This window comes from Aythya marila (genome assembly GCF_965140915.1).
Source record: "Aythya marila genome assembly, chromosome: 7".
NCBI classification, from domain to species: domain Eukaryota; kingdom Metazoa; phylum Chordata; class Aves; order Anseriformes; family Anatidae; genus Aythya; species Aythya marila.
This window is the reverse complement of record NC_139048.1, coordinates 10702823-10725708: the sequence shown is the minus strand read 5'-3', so window position 1 is coordinate 10725708 and position 22886 is coordinate 10702823. Positions and strand designations below refer to the sequence as shown.

General features: G+C 51.3%; 1 protein-coding gene across 2 annotated transcripts in view; it reads left to right on the top strand.

Moving 5' to 3' along the window:
- Window positions 1-22886, top strand: part of MXI1 (MAX interactor 1, dimerization protein) — a 42165-nt gene that overhangs the window by 5539 nt on the left and 13740 nt on the right. Inside the window, exons 1-3 of one of the 2 annotated variants that reach the window (XM_082765317.1) lie at window positions 3041-3268; window positions 3855-3987; window positions 15771-15800. In XM_082765317.1, coding sequence (XP_082621443.1) covers window positions 3196-3268; window positions 3855-3987; window positions 15771-15800 — 236 coding nt within the window. In that variant the 5' untranslated portion in view covers window positions 3041-3195. Of the gene's footprint in view, window positions 1-3040; window positions 3269-3854; window positions 3988-15770; window positions 15801-22886 lie in introns of those variants that run through there. The other variant, XM_082765316.1, reaches the window with a different exon arrangement.

The following is a 22886-nucleotide window of genomic DNA, read 5'->3' as shown; positions in this document are numbered from 1 at the left end:
TGTGCCTTCTTCATGTGCTGCTTACACTTCAGTTTCCCTTCCTGCAGAGTGGAAAGAAAAAAATAAACCGAAGTCATTGCTGTCTTGGGGAGCTTAAAACATTACTTTCTGGAAAGCTCCTAGAAGATTCCCCTGATAGAAGCAGCTAGTGTAACGCAAGTGGTGGTGGTGGTGGTAAAAAACAGACCACATCTGTTTTACTTGATTAAAATAGCACAGCAGCATTTCAGATGTAAATATTAATTGATTTCTGCACTGCAGATTTCTTCTTGGATATTTAAATTGTTGCTAAGGAGGAGGGAAAGGCTATCAGGGAGATTAACAAATCCATTATTAAGGCTGGAAATGGAGGGCTGCCGAAGTGCCATTTAATAAAATGTAAAAAGCCCCTTTCTAAAGGGCGAAACAGCAGAACACACAATGAAAGTGAATCACAGCTGCCAGAAGGGATGCCAAGCAGCAAGCACTTATAATCAGAAAACTGTACTTACAGATCATTTGGAGCCACTAAATTAAATGATCTCATTCTCCCCTAAAATACTCTTCCCTTAGCCCCTCCCCAGCGTTGCCCGTGGATTGCTCAACCACATTTTAAATGTGACTTTGGGGGTTTTTTGGTCAGCAGTTGAATAGCACTAGGCATCTTCGTGCCATTCACTTTCCACCCACTTTTGTTTCTGTCACATACAAATCTGGCATTTTACGGGCTGACCTGCCCACACTGGCACTTGGGATGACAACTGAAAGATTTTGCAGACCTACTGTGGCTCCATGGTTGGCTTGCCTACCTCTGTAGGGCTTTGGGAAGATGTCCCACAGTTTACTCTCAAATTTGTCTTTGTTCCACACAGATTTTTTTAATTGTACATTATTTACTTAAGAAACAAAGATGTGGAAGCTGAGCTGATGTATAAATGGAAGAGCTGATCCTACATCACTGCACAAAGAACTGATCCTGCTCTTTACTCTGGTGCTGATTTATTTCACCACGTGCACCCATGTCCTCCTCCTCCTCCTCCGTACTCTTCTATTTTGTGTCTTGAACCTTGGCTCCAGGAGGCTGATACTTAGACTCCTAAATTACTACTTCATATTACAGCCGTGGCTTTCCCTGCTTAATCCCTAGAGCCACTACACGCATCGCCACGTGAAAAGGTAGTGGTGGTGGTTGCTGACAACAACTTGTCTTGCAGTGATTTTTGAGTCACGGTTTGCTGGTTTGCTTTTTTCTTTTTTTTCTTTTTTTTTTTTTTTTTGATGCTTAGTATTGCTAATCCTGAAAGGCAAACACTGCTGGTTTTGGAAGCAGGATGCACAGTTGGAACCCAGAAATGCTCTTGCGTTAACCCCACTGTTGCAGAGCAGCGCATGCACCTGCATCCTTTTCCCTTTGTGAGAAATCCAAGAGCACAGAAGTAGTCCCTGGGACTACTCAAATTTGAGTCTTAACATGTGCTGTTAATTATCTGTGCTATCAGTAGTTCACAGTATAGAAAAGAGAGAGAGAGACGGAAAGAATACTTCCTTCCCCAAGTTCTTCCTTGGATAAAAGCTGTTTTTTACGAGTCTCCTGGGCTGGCTCTGTGTGTGTGGTGGTTGTCCTGCTTGGGTGAGGACTGGGCCTTGCTTTTCTGCGAGGCGCAATGAGGGAAGTACGGCCCTGAAGGTGTTCCAGCTTCCTTTCTTTTTTAACTGTCCCGTCTTAAGAGAAACAAACCAAGTCAGCCCTTTGAGAGTCAGAGATGAAAGGGGTTGTGTGCGAGCTGAATAGTGGTATTATTTTTACTTCCATCAGCTGCAAGCCTGCAGTTTTCTGGGGAAACCTCTGAAATGGTGAATCGGAGAAATGCGCTTGAAGAAAAATTAGCTAAACTAAATGCGCTTTTTTTCAGGCCTTCTCAAGGCCTACTGCCAAGTCTTACAACTCTACCATGAGTCTCCTGATATTTTATGCTCTGTTTAAAGCTCTTGCTAACAAACACAAGCCACTGAGAATCTGAGCTTTTCTGGGTTTTGTTATTTTGTTGAAGGTACTTTTTCAGCTCCTGTTCTGTTGGAGGAATGCTCGAAAATGTGGTCAGTCACAACCTAAAGGTTCAGAGCTGTGAAAAATAACCCCAATAAAACAATCTTTTGAAGGTTTCTAGGTCGGTATCAGTCTGAGATTCAGATTTTGACTCTGAACGTCCTGTGATTATTGTTCCACTTCGGGGTGTAGTTAAAGTTATTTTGGAGACTGATATCATGCAATTAAGTGCTGACAGTTTTTAAGCTCCATACCAGAAAATGTTAATGTTGGTGAAATTCAGTCACAGATGTGATAACAAGGGTGTGTATCTGTAGGAAAGTCAGGATGTAAGAGTATTGTTAAGCCACTGGGAAGGGTGGAGGTGGGACTGCAAGGTGTAGGTGTGACAGGATTCTTTAAAATATTGAGGAGGTCAAGTGTCATTTATTTATATGGTGCTTCAGATACACAAAATGACTTCACTAGTACACAGACTTGCTGTCTGGGCCTTCTTTTGTCTAAATTCTTGAAGGACTGTACTCGGGTCGGGGCGCAGATCCCATACTGCTGCCTCCTGTCAGGAGCGTGGCTCGAGGTGCGCCTCGCCTCATCTTCCTTTACATCTCCACAGCCGCGATGCAGAAAGCTCCCACCCTGCAGCTTTTTTTTGTGTGTAGCCTCTCTTGGCTTTTCTCTCGCCCCACTCGGGGTACTTCCACGCCTGGAAGTTTGTAGGGAGAGGCACAAAGCGGCTGCAGGCCCCGAGCCAGCAGCGTGCTGAGCCCACGGGGGGCTGCCTCCCACAGGGGGCTGCCTCCTCGCTCCCCCTCAGGGCCAGCCGCCATCGCCTCAGGGCCGAAAGAGGGGTGATGGCCGGTGGCAGCCGCCATCCCCCAGGGCTCAGAGGCGGGCAGGAACTACATTTCCCAGGCAGCCCCATGCCGCTGCGCCCCCTTCTCCCGTGAGCGCCCGGCCGAGGTAAACAAAGTGCTGTGAGGCGGGGGGGGGGGAACCGGGGCTGGCCCCGGGGGGGGGCAGCGTGGCCACTGCTGAGGAGAAGGAGGAGGAAGAGGAGGAGGAGGAAGGCTCCCCATCCTCATCCTCATCCATCCAGGAGGGAGCTGGGGGGGTTTTGGGGGAGCCTTTGGAGCCCCCCCCCCCCCCCTCCCCGGGCGGCTCCCCGGGGCATGGAGCAGGTGCAGCTGATCAACATCCAGCGGCTGCTGGAGGCAGCCGAGTATCTGGAGCGAAGGGAGAGAGGTAACGGCAGGAATGGGGGCTGAAATTGTCTTGTGGAGGGGCTGAGGTTAGGGGCAGGGCTGGCAGAGCCTCTGCCAGGCTCCGAAGTGGTGGAGGTGGGTGCTTTGTGGGGAGAAAGGGGAGCGGAGGTGAGCGCGGCTCCTGGGAGGAAGGCGAGGGGACGGCGGCTGGGGAGCTGCAGGGATGGGGTGGGAGGCTCTGGCTTTGCAGAGACCTCGGCAGCACGGAGAAACGGGGCTGATTTCCTCGGTTCACGCAGCTCGGACAGGAAGAGAGGGACGAGGCAGCCTTGGCCGTGGTGGCTTCTTGTGGTGTGTGCAGGTATCGGAGACGCGGGCCTTCCCCCAAGGCCGGCAGAGCCTTCGCACTCCCCTTCCTCTCTTCTCTCCACCTCCCGCTCCACTTCCCCCTGAATACATCAGCAGTCATTTCCCTGTGCTTAGGGGCCTCCCCAGCTAGGCTGACGGGTTAGCAACGAGGCCTGCCAGCTGCCTTTTCTTTTTTTTTTCTTTATTTTTTTATTTTTTATTTTTTTTTTCCCCAAATGATCCTTTTTTTTATGCCCTGCCTGTTGATTCTTGTGCAGAGTGCGAACATGGCTATGCCTCGACCTTCCCCTCAGTTCCAAGTCCTGGACTCCAAGACCCAAAGCCCACGCGGAGGCTGAGCCGGGCAAGGAAACACAGCGGCAGTGGCAGCAATGCAAGTATTGCCAACAGGTACGACGCGGGCAGGAAGGCGTGGGGTGCAGGGCTGGACGGGAGGACCGAGCTGAAGAGGAAAGCTGAGATGAGAGGAGAGGAGAGAAGCTTAACCAGCAGGGAAAAAATGGGAAAAGTCTGAGCACAGGGGGATTCGGAGCTGGGACACACGAGTACAGCATCCCTTCTGGATGCGTGGTGCTGTGGGCAGAGGGACACAGGGGAGCTGTATCCGTGGCACCGCCAGCTGACTCCGTGCCAAGGCTCAGATGCTGCAGAGGGAAGTGGAAGAGGGAGATCTGTGCGCGGGGTGTAGGGAGGAGACAGGCGATAGCTCTTCCCATTATACACGGCTGATGCTGCCTTTCCAACCCAGAAGTCACTGCTCTTAAGGGATAGTGTGTGTGCAGCCTGAGTGCTTTGGGATTGTAATGACAGGCATGACTTGAAGCAAGGAAATGATGTTTTGAAATGGATCTCCTACAACAAATGGGAGAGAGGGAGATGACTGGCTGCTAGATGCAACGTGTTAAAAATTCAGTTCAGGAAATTGAAGCTGTCTTTCACTCTGCCTTTCAGGGCAGTGGGATTTCCCGGCTTCCTGATTGCTTGGTGATTGTAGAGCTCCATGTTTTTGACACTTTACTTATTAAACAATGCCATATTTCTTGGCTTGTTAAACGTAGAATAGACAAGCGGATTAGGCCTAACACTTGATGCAGTGGTAGGAGCTGACCTTCCCTTCTAGCTGATAGCCTTTTGGTTGTGTCGTTTGTTGTTTTTTTTTTCCCCTCCCTTCTGTAGAAGTGTTCAGACCTTGTTGAGAATTTCTGTCGCAAAGAAACTCTAGAAACAAAGTATAATTTTGCAAAGGCAATTGCAAGCTTGCTTTTACTGCAGGGAGGCTTGTGCAATCCATAAAATGGTGGCAGGTGGCTCAGGTGGTGAAAGCTTTCTTAAGGCCATTGGAAAGGGACCCGTAGAGGCCATGGAGAAAGGTGCCTTTGCTTACAGGGATTCTGCTTGGGCAGCTTTTGATAACAAAGGATGTTTGAAGTGAAGTAAGGATGCCTTGCTGTGGGGAACTCTTCTTCCTCAGGATCAGCACATCCTGGGCTCTTTTTATGCTGCATGTTTGTGTTTTCTGCCTTGTTCATCCACCCTCTCCTGATTTCATGGCAGCTGTAGTCCTTTCCTAATTCCCATGAACAAAAGTCCCAAATCCCAGTCACTCTTTACTGAGAAATGATGGCAAATGCTGAGTTGAGATCTGTGTTTTTCCCTCCTAGGTCTCACGTGTCTTTTTTCCATCCCACACCGTTCTCTCAAAGGCCTTTGTCATGGCAACCTGCCCTTCTCCAGAGGAGGGCTGCGAGCACATCCCCCTCAGGAGCTCCTTAGCACCAAATCCTCCATCCTCTGGACTGGAGAGGGACGTGGAGGACTCCCTGGGTGCTCAGCGTGCCCTGCCAGCATGGAGCCCTGAGCTGCCTTTCTGGGCTGAGACCAGCCCAAGGGGCTATTTAACGTGACATGTTGGAGGCTGTGGGGTGAGGGTAAGGCAACAGAGAGGCAGAAATGATGCTTTCCAGCCTTATTTAAGACCTTCATAATACAAGGAATGCCTGAGTACCACCTCGATTCGTTAGCATGGAAGCGGTAGGCACTGCGTGCTGCCTCCCGTTCGTCTTTTGGGCTGAGGAAGGTCTGCTGGGACAGAGAGCAGAGCAGTGCTGGGGCGCTCAGACCTTGTGCACGCAGTTGGAAATGGAAGTTTCTTTCGGCGAGCCGTAGCAGCTTGCGCTTGCTGTGGGAGATGGCAGGCCTTCCAGATGGCTGCAGTGCCGGGAAGTGACAACTGTGAAGTTCAGGGTGCCTCCAAATTCACTGCAGTGTGTCTGGTGTGACGCCGAGTACAGCATTAGCCTTGTTTAAAGAAGGCTCTGGATCATCCCTTCCTGTTCAAATCAAAGGGACAGTTCAGGAAGCGCTGCCTAGTGAGGTTCACATGGACTTTGAATTAAATACGAAGCCCTTGATGGGGGATGAAACTTACATTTCAGGCCTGGGCGAGCAATTTTCTTAGATTCCTCTTGTCTCAAAATGTTTAATTAGCGTAGAAAAAAGATTCTTTTAAAATCTTGTGCAGATTTGTCATTGAAAAGCCTCCTGTAGGAAAAAAAGGAAAAGACTCTCAAGCAACCTTGGCAAAGCACAGTTGTTTTTTTTTTTTTTTATTATATCAGTATATGCACCTTTAGTACTTGAGAGATTTGAGTGCTGTTGCTGGTCTTTATTGAACCAAACAAACCATGAGTGTGAGACATGAAGCGTTTACATAACCTAGATGCTCTTTATTTCATAGTTCAAGTATTTCTGCTCACTGTTTGCAACAACAGTGACTTTTTTCCTAACAGAGCCTGTGGTGTCGTGGCACAAATACCTGCAGGTATTTATACCCCCCTGCCGAGGAACAGGCAGCCCACCTCTGGATGGCACTGGTGGAGTAAATCCTACTCTTAAAGAAATAGGGACAGTCTCCCAGCACCTGCAAAATAACTTTAGTTCTGCCCCAAACAGGAGTGTACAACTAAGAGGGGAAAATAAAACGTAATTTCATTATTTCTAATTGAGATGATGCTTTTTGAAAGAAGGATGTTTGGGTTCCTTTTGTTTGTTTCAGTCCTGCAGCTGACAGCTTGCACAGGGATCCCCCTCCGTGATCCTCGGGCATTATCTAGATGTATGCGTGGGGTTTTGCATGGATGTTTTAAAGACCTTTTTGGGATTAGTGACTAGCAGTGCATGCTGTGATTTAAAATCTGAATGTATTTAAACATGTGCAGTCCTGGCTTTAGTTAGAGGTGTTTAGGTACTGAAAATTACCCACCTGCAAAAACCTGTGGGGAACCACAGTCATTGTGACCTGGAATTTTTAATAGACAAAGGAAACTTAAAAATATATATATATATCCTTTAGAAAAATGCATTATAGTTGAGCCAGGTCTGATATTTATGTATTTTTGAAAAATATTTGAGAAGAGTTTTTAATCAATTTGAGTTGTTGCATGAGCAGCAAAGAAACAGCAGGGATGCTAAGTGATTTTTTTTTTTTGTCACTCAAAATACAATCAGTCTAATAGAGGTAAGATTTATAAGAGAATCTGAAATTACATTCCAACATCATCGTATTGTCATTTGTATTTTTCACAGCTCCTCAGGCATGTAGAGAAGCCTGTTATTTTCTTGGTCTGATCCTGGGGAAATGCCGAGCACCCTTCCAGGGACGCGGAGAGCCCTCAGCCCTCCCAGAGGGGCACTCAGAGAATCTAAGCTCAGTTCCTTGGGGAGGGTTTGATCTCTCCAGTTTCTTTTTCCTTTCGTTTTCCTCTCTTCCCATTATCTTCCCTTGTGTCCCAGGGGCCTTCCAGGCACCTACACCCGGTAGCAGGCTGCCTGCAGAGCTTGGAGGTGGCAGCTGCAGTGAGTATGGTGAGGCGTTTTGGACAGGGTGGCCTGAAAGCCTGGGTGCCTGGGCTTCTGTGCCCGGCTGGCTGTTCCACTGATGCAGTTCCTCGTTTTCTATATTGTTGCTCTCACAGGTGGGTGTGCAGAAGGTGCCTCACGTGCCCCAGGCCAAGGCTCTGTGTGCTGCAGGCTCACAAACGTGGGTGCAGAAGCTAAAAGGTTGTGGCAGCTGTAGCTGCAAGGCAGCCTGGTGCACGAGGAAGCCTGGTTTACCACAGCAGCAGCGCTGTGCCACACTACCTCGTCGTGCAGGGGAGGAGCAGGGGGGTCCCGAAGGCTTGCTTGGGCATGGCTGTAAATATAATGCACCTTTTCTGTCAGAGGGGGTTCATTGCCCCCTCCCCAGCCTCTACCAGTTGTTTGTTTCTGGATATTTATTTGTTTGGGGTATTTTTTTTAATCCTCTTGTGCTCACACCTCACTTCACAGCTAGTGGGAGCTGAGTTTTGGCTCTCTGCGTGTAGGTGAGTTAGGATCCGGCCTTTGTGTAACGTGCTGGGTGTAGAGACTGCTTGTGGCTCCAGCCTTTTGGGGCAGGAGCTCTGCTCGTGGCTCAGGGCTTGGCTTCCCTCATACAGTACAAATGCACACGTGTGTGATAGGGAGGATGGATGAGGTCGGTTGTGCCATGCTTTGATTCATGCCACATTTTGGTAGTGCACAGACAGGGAGGTGGCTATCTGGAATCCTCGTGCTGTTGAAATCTTGTCTGGAAATAGCTGGGGGTGGGATCTTGCCTTCTAATCCCGTAGGTAATTTTTCAAGGAAGGAGAAGTGGACAAGGCCGAGCGGCTGGTAAGGAATGCTGCTCTGGGAGAGCTGCTCCGAGGGATGAGTGCTGACTGCCACTAGGTGTAAGCATGACTTCTCTTTGGGAAAGCACAGCAATGGTTTGAGTGTTAGGTTGGGAAAACGGATTTCTGGTCCATTCTGTTTCCTGAGCTCCCTTGGCAAGGCAGGCTGTGCTCGAGAGCCCCGCTGCCAGCACGACCTGCGTGTAGCACAGGAGAGGCCTCTCGTGGCTTGGCTGCGGCACCAGAGCAGGCTGCGGACCAAAGGCTGGCCATCAGGAACGAGCCGGTGGAACAGCAGCTACAGCAAACGCACAGGAGGCACAGCACCCCTCGTGAAAACCCCGCTGCCTTCTCCAGGTTAGTACCAGAACATGGATCAGAGCAGGTCCCCGCTGCCCTCCTGAGGGAATTTGCGTTGGAGTCTGCACGTACGGAAATAGGATAGAGCTGATGGGATACCAGAAAGGAAGGGGGAACCCAGCAAATGGCGTGAGAGCCTCCAATCCCTCTGCCTGCTGAGGGATGAGGCCCCCGGATGCAGTAGGGCTGATGTGTTTCCACTGGGGAACCCGCCTCCTTCCCCTTTGGCACCCTGTTTATGTGATCTGCGCTGCAGAAAGCCCTGGTGCTGGGCAGAACTCAGACTTTGATACCTTCAGTAGGTGTAAAATGTCATTTGCAATCTCGTTAGACTGTCAAAGTTGTGCAGAGACCTTCATGCAAACCAGAGGCAGCTGCTGATGCTATCTGCACCCTGGCTGCAATTCACCGCTGTGGGATCTGCCTGGGTGAATCATTTCTGTGGCTGAAGCTCGTGATCCCTTTGTCCTCCCAGGTTTGGGGGAAGCCTCTGCAGCCACGTGCGGCGGTGTTGCAGCGCTGCCCAGGCAGAGAGGCGGTGCGGGCTGATTGCCCTGCTGACAGCACTGCTCGTGCAGTGACAAACAGCACGTGGTGCTGCTTGGGGTCTTCCCAAACACCTCATCCACAGGACGTGCAGGATTTATCCTTCGTGACTTGTTTAACCCGACCCGATCCTTTGCTTGGTGGTGACTTGGTTGTCACCCGTTCCTCCTTTCTTGCTCCTGGTGGAGCTCTCAAATCCCTTTCTCTTCCTGACCCAAGCAGTCCGGGCCATCTTTTCATGTCGTGCTGCTGAGTTAATTGTCTTGCCTGTTGCAGTTCCCGCTGTTGATTATCTCCTGATCCCTCCTGACAAACTTCTGCCCAAATTCAAAGCCTGACTTCTGTTTGTCCTCGAGAGAGTTGGCTCCTGCTCCCCTACCCGCTTTGAACCAACAAAGATAGGATTTGTTTTTGTTGACTGTTTTGGACTCTCTTGATCAGAGGCTGCGGGTCTCTGGGGCTGTGCACTTGGCTGGCTTTTGCCTGGATCTCTTCTCTCTGAGACACTGCCTCGTTGATCAGCGTGGAGGGAACAGGCCTGTTTTTTCCACCCCGCTGGATATATTCCCATCTCTCATTTCTGTGCTGCCCACTGTACTTCCATTCTCTGGATGGATGTGATTTCACTTCAGTTCTGTCCCTTTTTGAATCCAGATTGAAGTAGACGTGGTGATTCTCAGCATTAATTCCTGGTTTATACGTTGTTGCTTGCTCCATGGCAGGCAGTCCTGTGGACTGCAAGCAGTCCTTTGGCCTCCCTTTTGTTTAAAGTTGCTCTGCACAAAGCGTTCAGCTGTCCTCTAAACCATTCTCATTTCTCCTCCTCCACCCAGAAGGGATTAACCGAGTGCCACAAGTTCTGGGAAGGGACAGATGACGTTGGGACTGTCTCTTACCCCAGCGGTCATTGCCCAGCTGCTTGGACGGCCATAAAGTGATGTATGGACACGGTAAGGTGACGTGGCACCACTGCTGCTTTGCCTCCAACCATCAGGCTCCAAACTGCAGCACCCTGAGCTGCTCCACAAGGCCTTTGGCCATCTGGGAGCAGTGGGAGGCAGCCACCTCGCTGCCTTCAGCTTAGTTGCTGCTGCTCCTGAGCCAGAGCTGTAAGAACAGAGGAAATCGGGGCTGAGAATGTCCCTGCGGACAGGATGTAACCCCGGGCATCGGGAGAGCTGGGTTCTCCTCCTGATTTTGCTGCAGCCCGTGTGTTTGTGCCTCAGTTTCCCTGAGACAAAGCGTTGCTGACAGTTGCTGTGTTTCCTGTTTTCAAGAACACTTCCGCCCTTCATCTGCAGGCACAGCATCGCAGCAGCGTGAGGGAGAGCTGACACCTTAAAGAGAAGTAGGTGAAGAAATCCTGGCCTGGCCCCGGGCCATACAAATGCCATCAGCTGCTTTTCAAACAAAGGGAGTTTCAGGCAGGTGGCATTTAGGCAAGAAGCCTCCCTTTCCCCAGAGCATCTGCAGGCAGAGTATTGAGGTCAGGAGAGGCTGCAGCGACGCGTACCTTCTCCCCAAGCAGGCTGTAGCACTGCAGATGACACCGCGGAGGCTATTTCTGGCTATGACCACCTTCCTCGAAAGGGTAACGGGGTGTGTGGGAAGCAGCACGGTACAGGGCAAAGGGCTGGGCTGCTGGGCCCTTGGATCCCGGCCTGAGCCTGCCACAAAAACGCTGCAAGGTCTGGGCACGCCAGCGAACCTGCACGGCTCCTGCCCTCTGTACCTCGGGGTGGCACGCGCTCTTCCAGCCCTGTTTTCAGGAGGCAGCAGCATCGGGGTGTTGGATTGAAAGAAGAGAGAATTTAGGATCCTGTCTTCTAGGTAGATTTGAACATCGCCCTGTGTTTTTTATTCCATTTCTTTGCTGTGTAGGCATCACCAACCGTGATTTTGGTTCTGGAAGAGCCATGAGACGTGGAGCCTGCTGGCAGTTGTTGGGACAGCAGTCCTACAAAGCCTCCTGCAGCATCAGGCCTTATCCTGCTCCCTGATGCAGCTGAATATTCAGCAGAGAAAATGTCATCAGCAGAGAGATTGAGATGTTATGATACTTGATGCTTCTCCTTACAGTGTCCTGAAAAGGTTTATTTAAAAATTTTGCCTTGGTAAAGGCAAGGAGAACACTTTTTTTCCTCATCTGTGACAATCTGCCATAATTTGGCCAAATCCTAAGCCGTTACAGGAGGTGTCAGCTGCAACGTGCCCGAGGGGGGTGAGCGTGGGTTTCCCTGCTGAAATGGCAAAGGTGCCACCCACGATGAACAGACAGCAGCCTGCGTGTCTGCTCCGTGGGCAGCCCCCCCTCTGATGTGGTTCGCTGCGGGCTGGGAGGGCAGGAGGTGGTTTTGGTTTCTGCAGGACCTTTACTTGTCACGGAAGTTGGAGGCAGACGAATGGGGCAGTGCAAAGGTACGAGTCCGGGCTGCGAGCTGCAGAAGTGCTGAGGATGCACAGCCGCAAGGAGCACCGGGGGGGAGCCGTGCTTTGAAATTGTGAAGTGGCCCAGAAAAGCAGGCCCTTGGGGGGGGGGCTTCACAGGCAGGCTGGAGGAAACGAGAAGCTGCAGCTCTGATTTTTTTTTTTAATTTTTTTAAAATTTTTTTTCCATTTCTTAGCTTCCCATTTGGAAATCGAGGATGCTTAACAGTAAACACGTGAAGTGCCGAGCCCCGCTCCGGGTGAGAGCGCCGAAAAGCCTGTAAGAAAACCCCGGGCTCTGTATTCAGAGCAGGGCTTGGCTCGAGGCCACGCACGGAACAATGAGGAGAAAACAAAATATTGAATAGCTGCTTGTTCGGCGACCCCGGCTCCTCTCGGCCACGCAGGGCCCGGCGAGAGGGAGTTTGTGTGTGTGTGCCGGGGCAGCTCTCCCCTCGCTGGGAGCAGCCCCTGCTCCAGGGCTCTCAGGTGGAGCAGGAGCAGAGCTGGCAGGGAGGCCGGCCGGGGGCTGCACGGTGCCACCTTGTGCTGCTGGTGGGGGTGGCTTTTTCTGGGCTCGTTTTGGGTTGGTTTGGGGGGTTTTTCACCTTCTTGAAGCGTTCAGTGACTGGCGTCTTTTCTGTGACACAAGCATCAGATGGCACAAACGTCCTTGTTGGGTGTCTCGCTGGGACAGAGCCTGAGAAGAGCAACCCCCCGATGCACTCCTTCTCCCGGGGTTTAGGGACCCTGATTTAAGGACCCTGCCCCGCTGCGGGCTTCTTGGGTGGCCTCGGGAAACTCTCAGCTCTCTGTCTGCTGGTGGCCTGCCCCCCTCCCTGAGAGCAGTAGGGGAGAATTGATTTCCAACGACAGAAGTGATGGTTTAAGGGAGGTGTGCAATACATTTTTTTTAACTTTTTTGTTTTTTTGACAGTGTTGCAGGAGGCCTTGGGGACTCTGTGTAGAAGCAGAGGGGTGGGTGCCCTTCTGCAGTGGTGGTGAGCCACACGAAGGAGCTCTCGGCCCCTCGTCGAGCTGCAAAGAGGCCGCGGGGCCGTTTCTCCTTTCCCAGAGATGAACAAACAGCAGCAGATGCCCGTGCGGCTCTGTCCCCTTCGCTGCTGGAGACGGAGAATGTGAACTTTGGAAGCGATCTGACTCCATCCTGGGCAAGCAGCTTTGATCAGGGCCTGGGGAGGAACCCGACACCGCCTCAGCCTCGGAGCCACAGAAAGCCGAGCCAGAGGCTGGGCCAGGTGAATCGGCTGCAGCTCCACTGATGGCAGCTGCAAGGCCTCACCCGCTGCTGTCCTTGGAGCTTCCCTGCAGCCCTCCCGGCGCTGTGCACTTGGTTTTGTGGGGTGCTTAGAGGGGTGCTCCACCGCTGTCGGAAGCCCTGGCGAGAGCACTGAGATCCTTCAGCCAGAAGGTTTCGCTTTGTGGACACAGGTGGAGCTGGAACGGAAGAGAGGAGCTGAGGATTTGTTTTGTCCCGTCACTCGGCTGTTTCCACTGGAAATCGTTTCTGAGAAAAGCCTTGCGTGAGGGAGGGGGCAGGAGGTTAAAAGCAAAACAGCCAAACCAAAGTAGTGGCGAGTGAATTTGTTGCTCTTTAGAGCCCGTTCCTCCCTGTCACGGTTTGTTTTCTTGCCTTACCCCTGCTCAGAGGACGTTCGGCCGCCTTTACCTGTGCAAGAGGGGTTTTATTTGAACAAAGACAGCGTCATAAATTATCCACGGTGTCTCCTGCAGTGACGGAATTTAGCCTGGCTTCATGTTTCACCCTGTGCCAGGGCTGCAGGCGGGCAGGGTCCCGGTGACTGGTGCAGAAGGGTTGGGTTGGTTCATCCGACCTTACAGTGGCGTGCCTGATGGCTGTGCTTCCCTGCTTCTTGCTGGTGTGTGTCTGGGGTAAAGGGGGATAAACTTCCCTTTCTCTCAGCTTTTTGGTGGTGAAGTTGTGATGAGGATTGCTCTTGTTGCTGTTTCCTTGGCTCCTTTACGTTAAGCATCTAAAACTCTTTCACGATCTCTTCCCCAGCCATTTTCAAAATGTATTCATTAGTATTTCCCTGCCTATTTAACGTTCCTGAAGTTTTTAGGGATGGTACCAGCCTGGGTGTTCCCAATTCATCGTTAAGGAACCGACAGCTGTAGAAAGCTGCTATTAAAGGAGAGCCCCGCAGCCAGTTTGTGCTGGAGCCCCTCCTGAATGGCAGCAGAGGTGCTGGGCAGGCTGGAGGTGGTGCTGGGAGGCGCGGTGGGCTCTTGTTTTCCCCTCTGAGCATTTCTGTGCCTGCGTGGCTCTGATCTCAGCCTTGCAGGCAGGGACAAGGTGTTGCAGTGACACAGCTGGGGGCGTTCAGCCTGGCCTCATCCAGAAGCCAGGGAGGCTCTCCAGGTTCCCAGGTGAGGATGATACCACCTCAAACGAGCTTCAGCTACGTTTGGTCCAATAAGAATTGGAACGAATCGGGGCTGCGGTGTGTCTCTTTTCTGAGTTCAGGTGAAAGGAAAAGTGAATTTTTCCAAGTGTCCCCAGGTAAAACTAAGGAAGACCTCAGGCAGGTAAGGGAGGCAGCATTCCCACAGCAGTCGCTCGGTGTTGCTGGGATTCTTTTCCTTGCGTTCATCTGCAGGAGGAAGGAGCCTGAGGGGGGCTGTTTCTTGTTTTTTTTTTTTTTTTTTTTTTTTTTTTGTTTGTTTTTTTTCCCCTGCCACTAATGTGGTTTAAAAGTCAGAGCACAAATTCCCGGACGTGGTGAGAAACCTGTGACCCCTCTCAGCTGTGGTGTTTGTCAGAAGGCAGCTCGGTAATAAAGAGCCTCCGATGTGAGAGGAGGAGGGAGAACCTGCTGCTTTAATTTTGTTCACAGCAGTGGGCCAAACTTGGTTCTTTCAGCGCTGGCCTTGATAATTGGCTCGATACGATGCAGGAATCCGAGGCGTTGCGTGTCTCTGGCTCCGTAGCTGCTGATGGCACCGAGATGACTGCGAAGGCTCCTGCAGGAGCACGGGGCACATGAGATCAGCAAACGTGCTCCAAAGGACAGCCGGGCACTGCTGTAACGGGGCCTCCGGGGGGTTAACTTGCATCCAAGTTGCCCGGACGAGTGGATTGTGGTGCTTTTAGGCTCTGGGGGGAGATGTGGGGTGGTTTTCTGGCCTAAACCCGCATCAAGTTTGTGTCTGGTTGCTGGGAGCTGCCCTTCAGGGGTCCTGTGGTGTATTGCACAAGCACACAGTTACAGGTTTTCTTCCTTTCTTTCTTTATTCTTTTTTCCAGCTACCCCCAGCTCGCAGGCACAGCCAGCCAAGCATCGTTTGTGTTGCTTTTTGCAGCCGTCCACAGTTTATTCGTCATCTTTGCCAAAGTCCTAGCACCTGTTGGGTGCTCCTCCTCCCTCTTTTTGGAGGAGCGTTTAATTATGGCAGGGTTTCCCTCAGAGCACATCCTCCGTTCAGTTCCCTAATTGTAGAAATCTCTGCGGGATTCTCCAGATGGGGGATAGAGGATAATCTTCTCAGAGCTCCGGAAGAAATGTGATGCCAAATTACAGAAAATAGATCCTTTTTATTAAGCTTTGGGGCGCCTTTTACTCCTATTTTAAGGTGATCTGCTGTTAAAGGGGAACGTTGGATAAGTGACTGTCCTTCTTAAATAGCCCTCAACAACCTTCCCTGGGCTGCTAATAACCTGTTAGGTTAGAAATTGTGAAATGATTTAAGTCTGGTGGGGTTTTTATTGCTTTTTCATTTGGTTGCTTGGTTGTTTTTGCCACTGTTATCATCACAGGCAGGAGGGTGAACTTGTGCGTTTCCCTCTTGCTTCTGCCTGGTCTCCTTCTCAAGCTGTGAGCTCTACACGAGGGAATGCTGGCAGGGCACTTGTTGTGGTGGGCAGGTACAAAGATCTGGTACAGCAAGCACCAGATCTGCACGTACCAGGTAAGCACAGACTTCGGAGGGAAGGAATTTCTCCTCGGCAGGGGAGGCTGAGGTGACAGCTCTGGATTTGACTCTGTGTAGTTGTCTGCCTTTATGCTGCTGTGTGGCACCGGGGACGTACGCAGCTTTCGGTGGCTGAACTTTTGGTGCTGAGATTTCCAAGGTGGCTAATCCCAATTTTTGTTTCTCTTCCAGGTCTACGCACAACGAGCTAGAAAAGAACCGGTAAGTAGCTGAGGAGCTGAATTCTGAGAACTGGGAGGCCAGCGGGTGGTAATGTGCTTTAACCTCACCACAGGCAGGTGTCTGCGATCAGCTTAGGCAGCTGGGAGTGACCACAGCCCGTCACCTAGTTTTAAAACTGGGGGGGGAGATGCAAAAAGATCTGAAAAAGCAGCCCTGTTTTCATTTTTTTTTTTTTTTTCTTATTTTGCTCTCTGAAAAGGCAAGAAGTGACCCAGTTTTGTGACTAATCTGTATGCAGAGCAAATACTGTTCTTCTCCTGACACAGTGAAATCTGATTGGGGCACTTCCCATACAGGAGGTTGCTACGGGATCAGGTTTCTTGGGTGCGGGGTGAGCTGTGTTACTGTGACCCCAAAGGGCAGGGCCCTGTGCTCTACACCCTCTCCCTCCCACCCCTGGGCTGGGCTGGGCTGCCATCATCTCTGCAGCAGAAGCAAACGCCATCCTAGCAGCAATCATTTAACAGGGGATGGCCAAGGATACGCAGAGCCTCCAGGTGAAGTCTGCGTGTGAATTCAGACAGGATCTTCCCGTGGAGATCAGGAGACCTGGAGCTGAGTACCCCATGTGCCGTGTTGCCCCCACATCCGTGCCCCCCTGGGGAGCAGCGTGCCCTTTGCAAGGTGCAGGTGGCTTCTTCCTGGCTGTGCCTGTACCTCCTGGTAGCTCTGGGAGTCCGTGGGCTTGCCATGGGCTTTTTTGCCTTCCTGGGGTGATGCAGGGAGGTTTTTTATTTCGGTGATGTTGCTCTCCTGTTCCCATCCGAGCCGTGAGCTCTCCGGGCCCAGGTGGAGCTCTGCTGAGCAGCGCCGGTCCTGGGCTTTTCCAGTGCTCTCTGCAGCTTTATTCACCAGTGAGGGGAAACAAAACGCAGTGCTTGGGTCTGACCCAGAATGGAGGGTGCTTTTTTTCTCCATGACAACAGTAAAACCGTCACTAATTTTCAATGCAGTAATTTGCATATCTAATTGTTCCTGCACACACTGCCTGTTCTCCATGCAGCTTTAGGGCAGAGTTGTCCCTGTCCTTCCCTGTACCGTCGTGGTCCTCTCACGCTGGCCAGGTTTTGGTGGATCCACGGACAGCTTTTTCTGCCCTCTGCCCCTTGGGGGGCAGGCGGCAAAGCTTCAAACCCTGTGAGTGACCCGTTCCCTTGGGAACCTTCCAGTTCCCAAGGCACAGTAGCCCAGGTCTGTGTCTGACATGGTTTTACAAGCCCCTGGTTTCACCCTTCTGGGAAGGACACGCATTTAATTGCACTGGGTGGTCTGCACAGGCAAAATCCTGCACCTGGGGGTCTCCTTGGTCAGGAGCCCTCTGCTCATGTCCCTTAATGCCAACGTGCCAGGCTGGAGCATCTGCGAGCCCAACTGGACCCCATGGAGCCTGTGCTGGGTTTGCAGTGTTTGTTACCAGCAATCGGACCCTGAATTTCCTGCTAGAAGCATGAGTTTCCAAACTCCGTGGCAGCGTTTTCTGAGTGAGGAGAATTGCTTCCCAGTTAGGTTTTCACCGCGTTTTATTTGCTGCGTTGTTAAGTTTGTCAGCGTCTCCAGACTTAACTGTGGCAAAGATAAAAGCCCTGATACTAATGGCTTTGTGGCTGGCAGGTGCTCATTTTCCCTATTATTTGAGATTATTCCTTTTGAATCTCACTGTTATCTCCATTATTGACACACACTGTAATTTTCAAAATTGTCCACTATTAGGTCTCTGACTCTCTTTTTTTCCCTTCCTGTCTACGAAGAGCAGCCTCCCTACAGTCAGTTAAGTTTTGGTTTAACCCCTTCAACAATCGCACGGCTTCTTTCAAGCAGCAGCAAAAGGCTAGCAGAAAAGCAAAGCTCTCCCCCTGCTTTTTGAATATCCAGCTTAATTTGGTTTCACTATGGTAGAGCTCATGAAATTCTGATGCGTCAGGATTAAGAATATTTTGCTGTTCATGTCCAAAAGTAACCAGAACTGTATTTTCAGAAATTAAAGCAGTGCCTTGAGCTGCACTCCCTTTCTTAGTACCGCAATATTTCACAAACACTGGGGTGTTTCCACGAAGAAGGTGTTTGATTTTGTCCCGAACGTTAACTGCAATGTGTGAGCCACTTCCCTTCCTGCTTCGATTTTGTGTTTTTTATCTAGAGAGATTGCAGGGACATTTATATAAGGGGCTCTGTTTGATTTGTAAAAGATTAAAGTTAATTTGTAGTTATTATCTGTCATTAATCCTCATGTTAGAAAATTGTTTGTGTTTTCTACTTAATGGGGATGTGTTTCAGTTTCCCTCTGCCTGGGATGACTCAGAGCTTGCATTTCAGCAAGAAGCCGGCGCTCTGCCTCTCGTGCTGCAAGGCGTCACCAAAGCAATGCTTCTTAGCCTTTTAACACGCCTACCAAAAATCTGACTCCCGAGCAAAGCCCCATCATTTCCTGAAAGAAAACACCACGAAGTGAGTGACTAAAATAGTCCCTCTGATAGAGCGATGTTTTCCCAAACAAGCACAAATTCAGGTTTAAGTTCCATTGAACGTGTACGTGTGTTACACGCAGCACAACTACCCGGTGCTGGGAGTGTTTCAGACACCAGCCAGCGTTGGGAGGATGTGGTCGGTGCGGTGCGCGGCGCCCAGAGGCTTTCCTGCTCCTCTCTGAAGTGGCAGTTCTGGTAGACCGAGGTGGTGGCGGGGTCTGACACACGGTGCATCTCCGGGTGGAACAGGAGGCGTGTTTAAGGAGCTGTTGAAAACATTTTTATGTTTTTATTTCAGGCTTTTTACACATTGACCTATTTGCTTTTGGTGGCGATCGCATTGTAATACAGCAGAAAGGAGGGAAACGGAGCTGAGTAACTGGATGAGGAATGAGTTATTAGGGTTGGTTTTGCTTCTGGTAACAATGTAGCTCAAGCAAAAGATAGAGATGAGGAGGGACAGAGACATTGGGAGAACCGTTGGAATCAGCATTTTCTGAAGATCTCACAGATTTTGTCTCTGCAAAAGGCGACTTGTTTGAAACAGAGAAGGATGAAGTCTAAAGGCAACAAAACTGCTCCTAAGCCAAGTTGAAGTGTTGTGCTTAGTGGAAAGCAGAGTGAAGTGGTGTAAGGTTGTTTCTCTCTGATATCTTTTGAGATGATCAGAAACAAAGTGAAGAACATGCATGTAGCAACATTCAGTGCTGTGCTTTTTGAGCCTTTTTGACTCTTCCTAGGATCTCCCTTCTAGCTTCTGTGATTTCCCAGACGTTCTTGCTTTAGCATAAGAGAAACAGTTAAACGCCAAGTATTTCTCCAAGTGGTCTTTAAGCAGAGCTGAGTGTTGTGCTGGGTTGTGTATTTGAGGAAGCAGATGAGATAAAGGAAAAAACCCTCCTGAACGTGCAGGAGAGAACCATGACCCGGCTCAGCAGCCTGGTTCCCTTTCTCTAGGACAGGGCCTTGAGTGCATCTGTACTAGCAGGATGCTGGAGGGAGGGGAAAGCATTTACCTACAGAACATGGTGAACATAACGTGGTTAAATAGCTCTGGCGTTAAATGGTGCAGCCGTGTTGGTGTTATCGGGGCTGGGAGGTGGAGGGAGGGGAAATGGAAGAGGAGTGAATCCCTGCTCCTCTGCATGACCCTGCCTGGCCGTGCCGCTGTTGTGCGACACGTTCTTGCCAGGGCAATGCGATCAGTGTTTGTCTTGAAGCAGCTGATCAATGTGGTGTTGAGTTCCCTGCTGTTTATCCAAGAGAGAAACGAAATCCAAGAAACGAATCCAGCAGATTTCATTTGCTCTCCGGAGCGGGCTTTGTTGTTGTGTTCGCTCCGTGTAGCAGCCGTTGACAGCGCGTATTATTTTCCTCATTAATAAAACTTGGAACCTGTGACGTTCCCTGCAGCAGTCGAGCCACGGCCAACGCAGCTGAGCATGCATCTTCTGAAACATCCAAAGGTCAGAGCACGCCGTGATCCACTTGCTCCTTGGGGGAGCTGCAGCTAAACCCTCCCGTCTCCGCGGCCGGTAAGGAACAGGAGCTGGAGTTGGCTGTCTGTCCTCAGCTCTGCCGCTCGGCTGGCACATTTTCAGCTGGGACAGAGATTTCTCAAGGGAGCTGAAGGATGCTCTGCCAGTTGAGGAGGTCTGGTAACTGTTACATGGCCGTGCCCAGCTTGGTTTAACCAGAGAGAGCATCTGGAGCTTGTGGAGCAAGGTGATGGGAGAGATGTTTGCTCTGGGGAAGTCCAGGGGTGGTCACCATTGTGTAGTGTCAGCTCAAGTTTTGCTACCGTGCTTTTACTGTGCTGCTTTGCTCCAGAACTCAGCAGCCAGGTGCTGCAAAACGGGGAGCTGATCTCTTCAACCACTGCTCTCCTTCAGGCCAGGTGCCCCCATGCACAGAAGCAGCGTTTGGAGTCACTCCAAGTCAGAAGTCTGCAGAGGCTTTGTTGCACGTCGGCTGGGTAGCAGAACACTTTGAACTCTTAAGTAAAGCTGCTGAAAAGAGACAGTTTCCCTGCCAAAATTCAAAGGAAACAAAACGATCTTCACTTTGTTGGAAGACCTTCAGCACTGCTCGTATCGGAATTCCAAGTTTCAATATCTGTGTGTGTGTATCTGTTTTGTTATTCAAAGTGATGCAGTGAGGAGTGAATGCCTACGTGGCTTCCTCTCTGCTCCCAGCTCTCGCCTCCTCCCCTGTGAATCCAATAGCAGATGGAGAAGGAAGAGGAAAAAGAACAATGCTGCTGCTTTGAATAAACTATCTCCAAGCAAGATGTCTCGGTAATGCCACACCATAAAGTCACTGCTGTAAGGCAGTTCTCAAAACCCAGTGCTCACCACAAAACCCTTCTCAACTAATGTGCTGTCGGGACACTTCCTGATGTGTTTTCCTCCCAGAGCATAGAAAGAGGCGTCAGCATGCTCTGCTTGGCCTTGCCTTAAAGGTTAAGGGTCTGATGGTGAGAATCCACTCGTCCTTTTGCCTCCCAGAATGGAGACTTCAGAGGAGGCCCCGCTCCTAGAAAGCCACGAGCTCTACTGCTGTGTGTCCCTGCTTGCTGGCTGCGTTCTTGCATTCAGCATCCTGGACTTGACGTTTCCAGAGCAGTGAATAGAACAGGTATCAAAATAGTGCCTTAGGGTTGTTTTACTGTTTTCAGGGCTGCAGGAGGGAGTCTGGTCGCTGCTGTGGATGTGTATTGAAAGCCGTCAGATGCACAGAGATAATACCTAGTCAGGAGTCTGCATCAGTGCCTGCTTTGGTTCTTGCCTCTCTTCCCAAACTTGGATCCTCAAGTCTCTACCTGGGTGTGTTGCCACAGTTTTCTTTCAGGATGCCGTCCTGAAAAACAGAGGCTGGGCAAATCCCCCTGGCAGTCCGTGAGCTTGGGCCCGGGAAGAATCAGGCCCCAGGTGGGAAGTTGAGCGCTCGGCTCTCTTGGCTCAGTTTTCGGTCACATCAGGGCTTTGTACTTGCCATCTCTCCCCCAGATGCGGCTCGGGGGACTTTGCAGGTTTGGTTTTTGTAGTGTTTTTTTCCTGGGGTGCTGTTGGAGTGCCGAGGGCCAGAGATGGTGATGCAGCAGCTTGGCTTGCTCAGGTGGCTGGCGCTGCTCCTGGGCCTGAAGGCGCTAGGGGCCAACAGCCACTCGGGGAGCCTCAGAGAAGGTGAGGTAATAGGAACACGATTTCTGAGACAGATTACGTGGGAACTGCGAGTTTCAGGACGTGCTCTGGGGCAGAAGCGAGAGCTGCCCGCAGCTGTGTGTGCGCTGACCTGCTGCTGGTGCACGTGTGGGGCTACTGCAGCAACACAGCCCCGTGGGGGCATCCCACAGCGATGCCGTGAGTCAGGTCTTCTGCCCAGTGGTCCATTAAAAAAAATTACTGGCTGTCCTTCGAGGGCATTTTTTTGTGTAAGTTGCTGCCTGAACGTCACTTCCCATCAGCTGCAGGGTAAGGTTTTCTGTCCCTCCTGCCTGGTAATTACTTACCTTTGAGGATGCGTTCGGAAACCAGCATGACTTAGGGGAAAATGCACGGCTTCTGCAAAGGGCAGGGCTGCAGCAGCTGCCTCTAGAAGTTGCTGGATCCAGGAGGGGCTGAGGGAAAGGGGGAGAGGTGACTGCAGCTGATACAGAACAGCTCCTGCACCGAAACCTGCCCTGGAAAGAGGACAGGAGCCTGAAAAGCGGCGTTCCCTCACAGGCTGGGTGAGTGGGATCAGGCAGCTCGTGCGTGGTCCCTGCTGATAATGCCGCGTGCCCCACGGGTGTGGTTTATCACGGGGGTGGCAAACAGCTGCTCACACCTCAGCCACGCTTGTATGGGCCCCTGCTGCTTGCTGGCCACGAGCTGAGTGCTTGCCCTGCTCAGCTGCAATATCTGAACACGTCTGATCGGGCAGCAGCTCGGCTTTTAATGACCCTCAGGTCCATGCTCACTCCCTCGTGTGGGTACGTGCTGCTCCCCCTGCTTGTCCCTGAGGTGCCAGGGCTGTGCCAAGGGCTCCTGCACCCAGCACCGTGTGGTGGACAAGGAGGGAGGACACGTGGTAGGTGCTCACCCCTCACACGGGAAGGGGTCCCAAGATGGTCACACATCTCCGTGCCCACCTCTTTCGGAAAGCCCAGGACGGAGCCCTGGCTGTGCGTGCAGCTCGGGCCTTGGCTTTGGTTTTGGCTGTGCCCTCCTGCCTCCAAATCTGAGCTGCTCTCAGCAAGGAGCACCAAGGGGCAACCAAGGCTGTGTGCTGCCTGGATCCTCGAGGCCTGCTGCCTCCTCCTGCTCCCCCACGGCTCGGGACACCCGCTCCTTGCTGAGGATTCCTGGCTGCGGCTCCTCCTGCTACCTGCTGGCCTGCACGTTTCTCTTCAGCTGCTGCTTCCTGAGCCAAACCCGAGCTGGGAGGTGACAAGTCACGGTGCTGCCACGTTACCTGCAGCCCCTCCTGGTGTTCTCTTTGCTCCTGTCCAGCTCTTGGTGCCACTGGAAAGTTTTTTCCCTAACATCTAACCAGGAAGAAAACTATTTCAGCATGGTTCTAGGAACAAAAAAAAAAAGCCATCCAAAGCTGAGCCCCT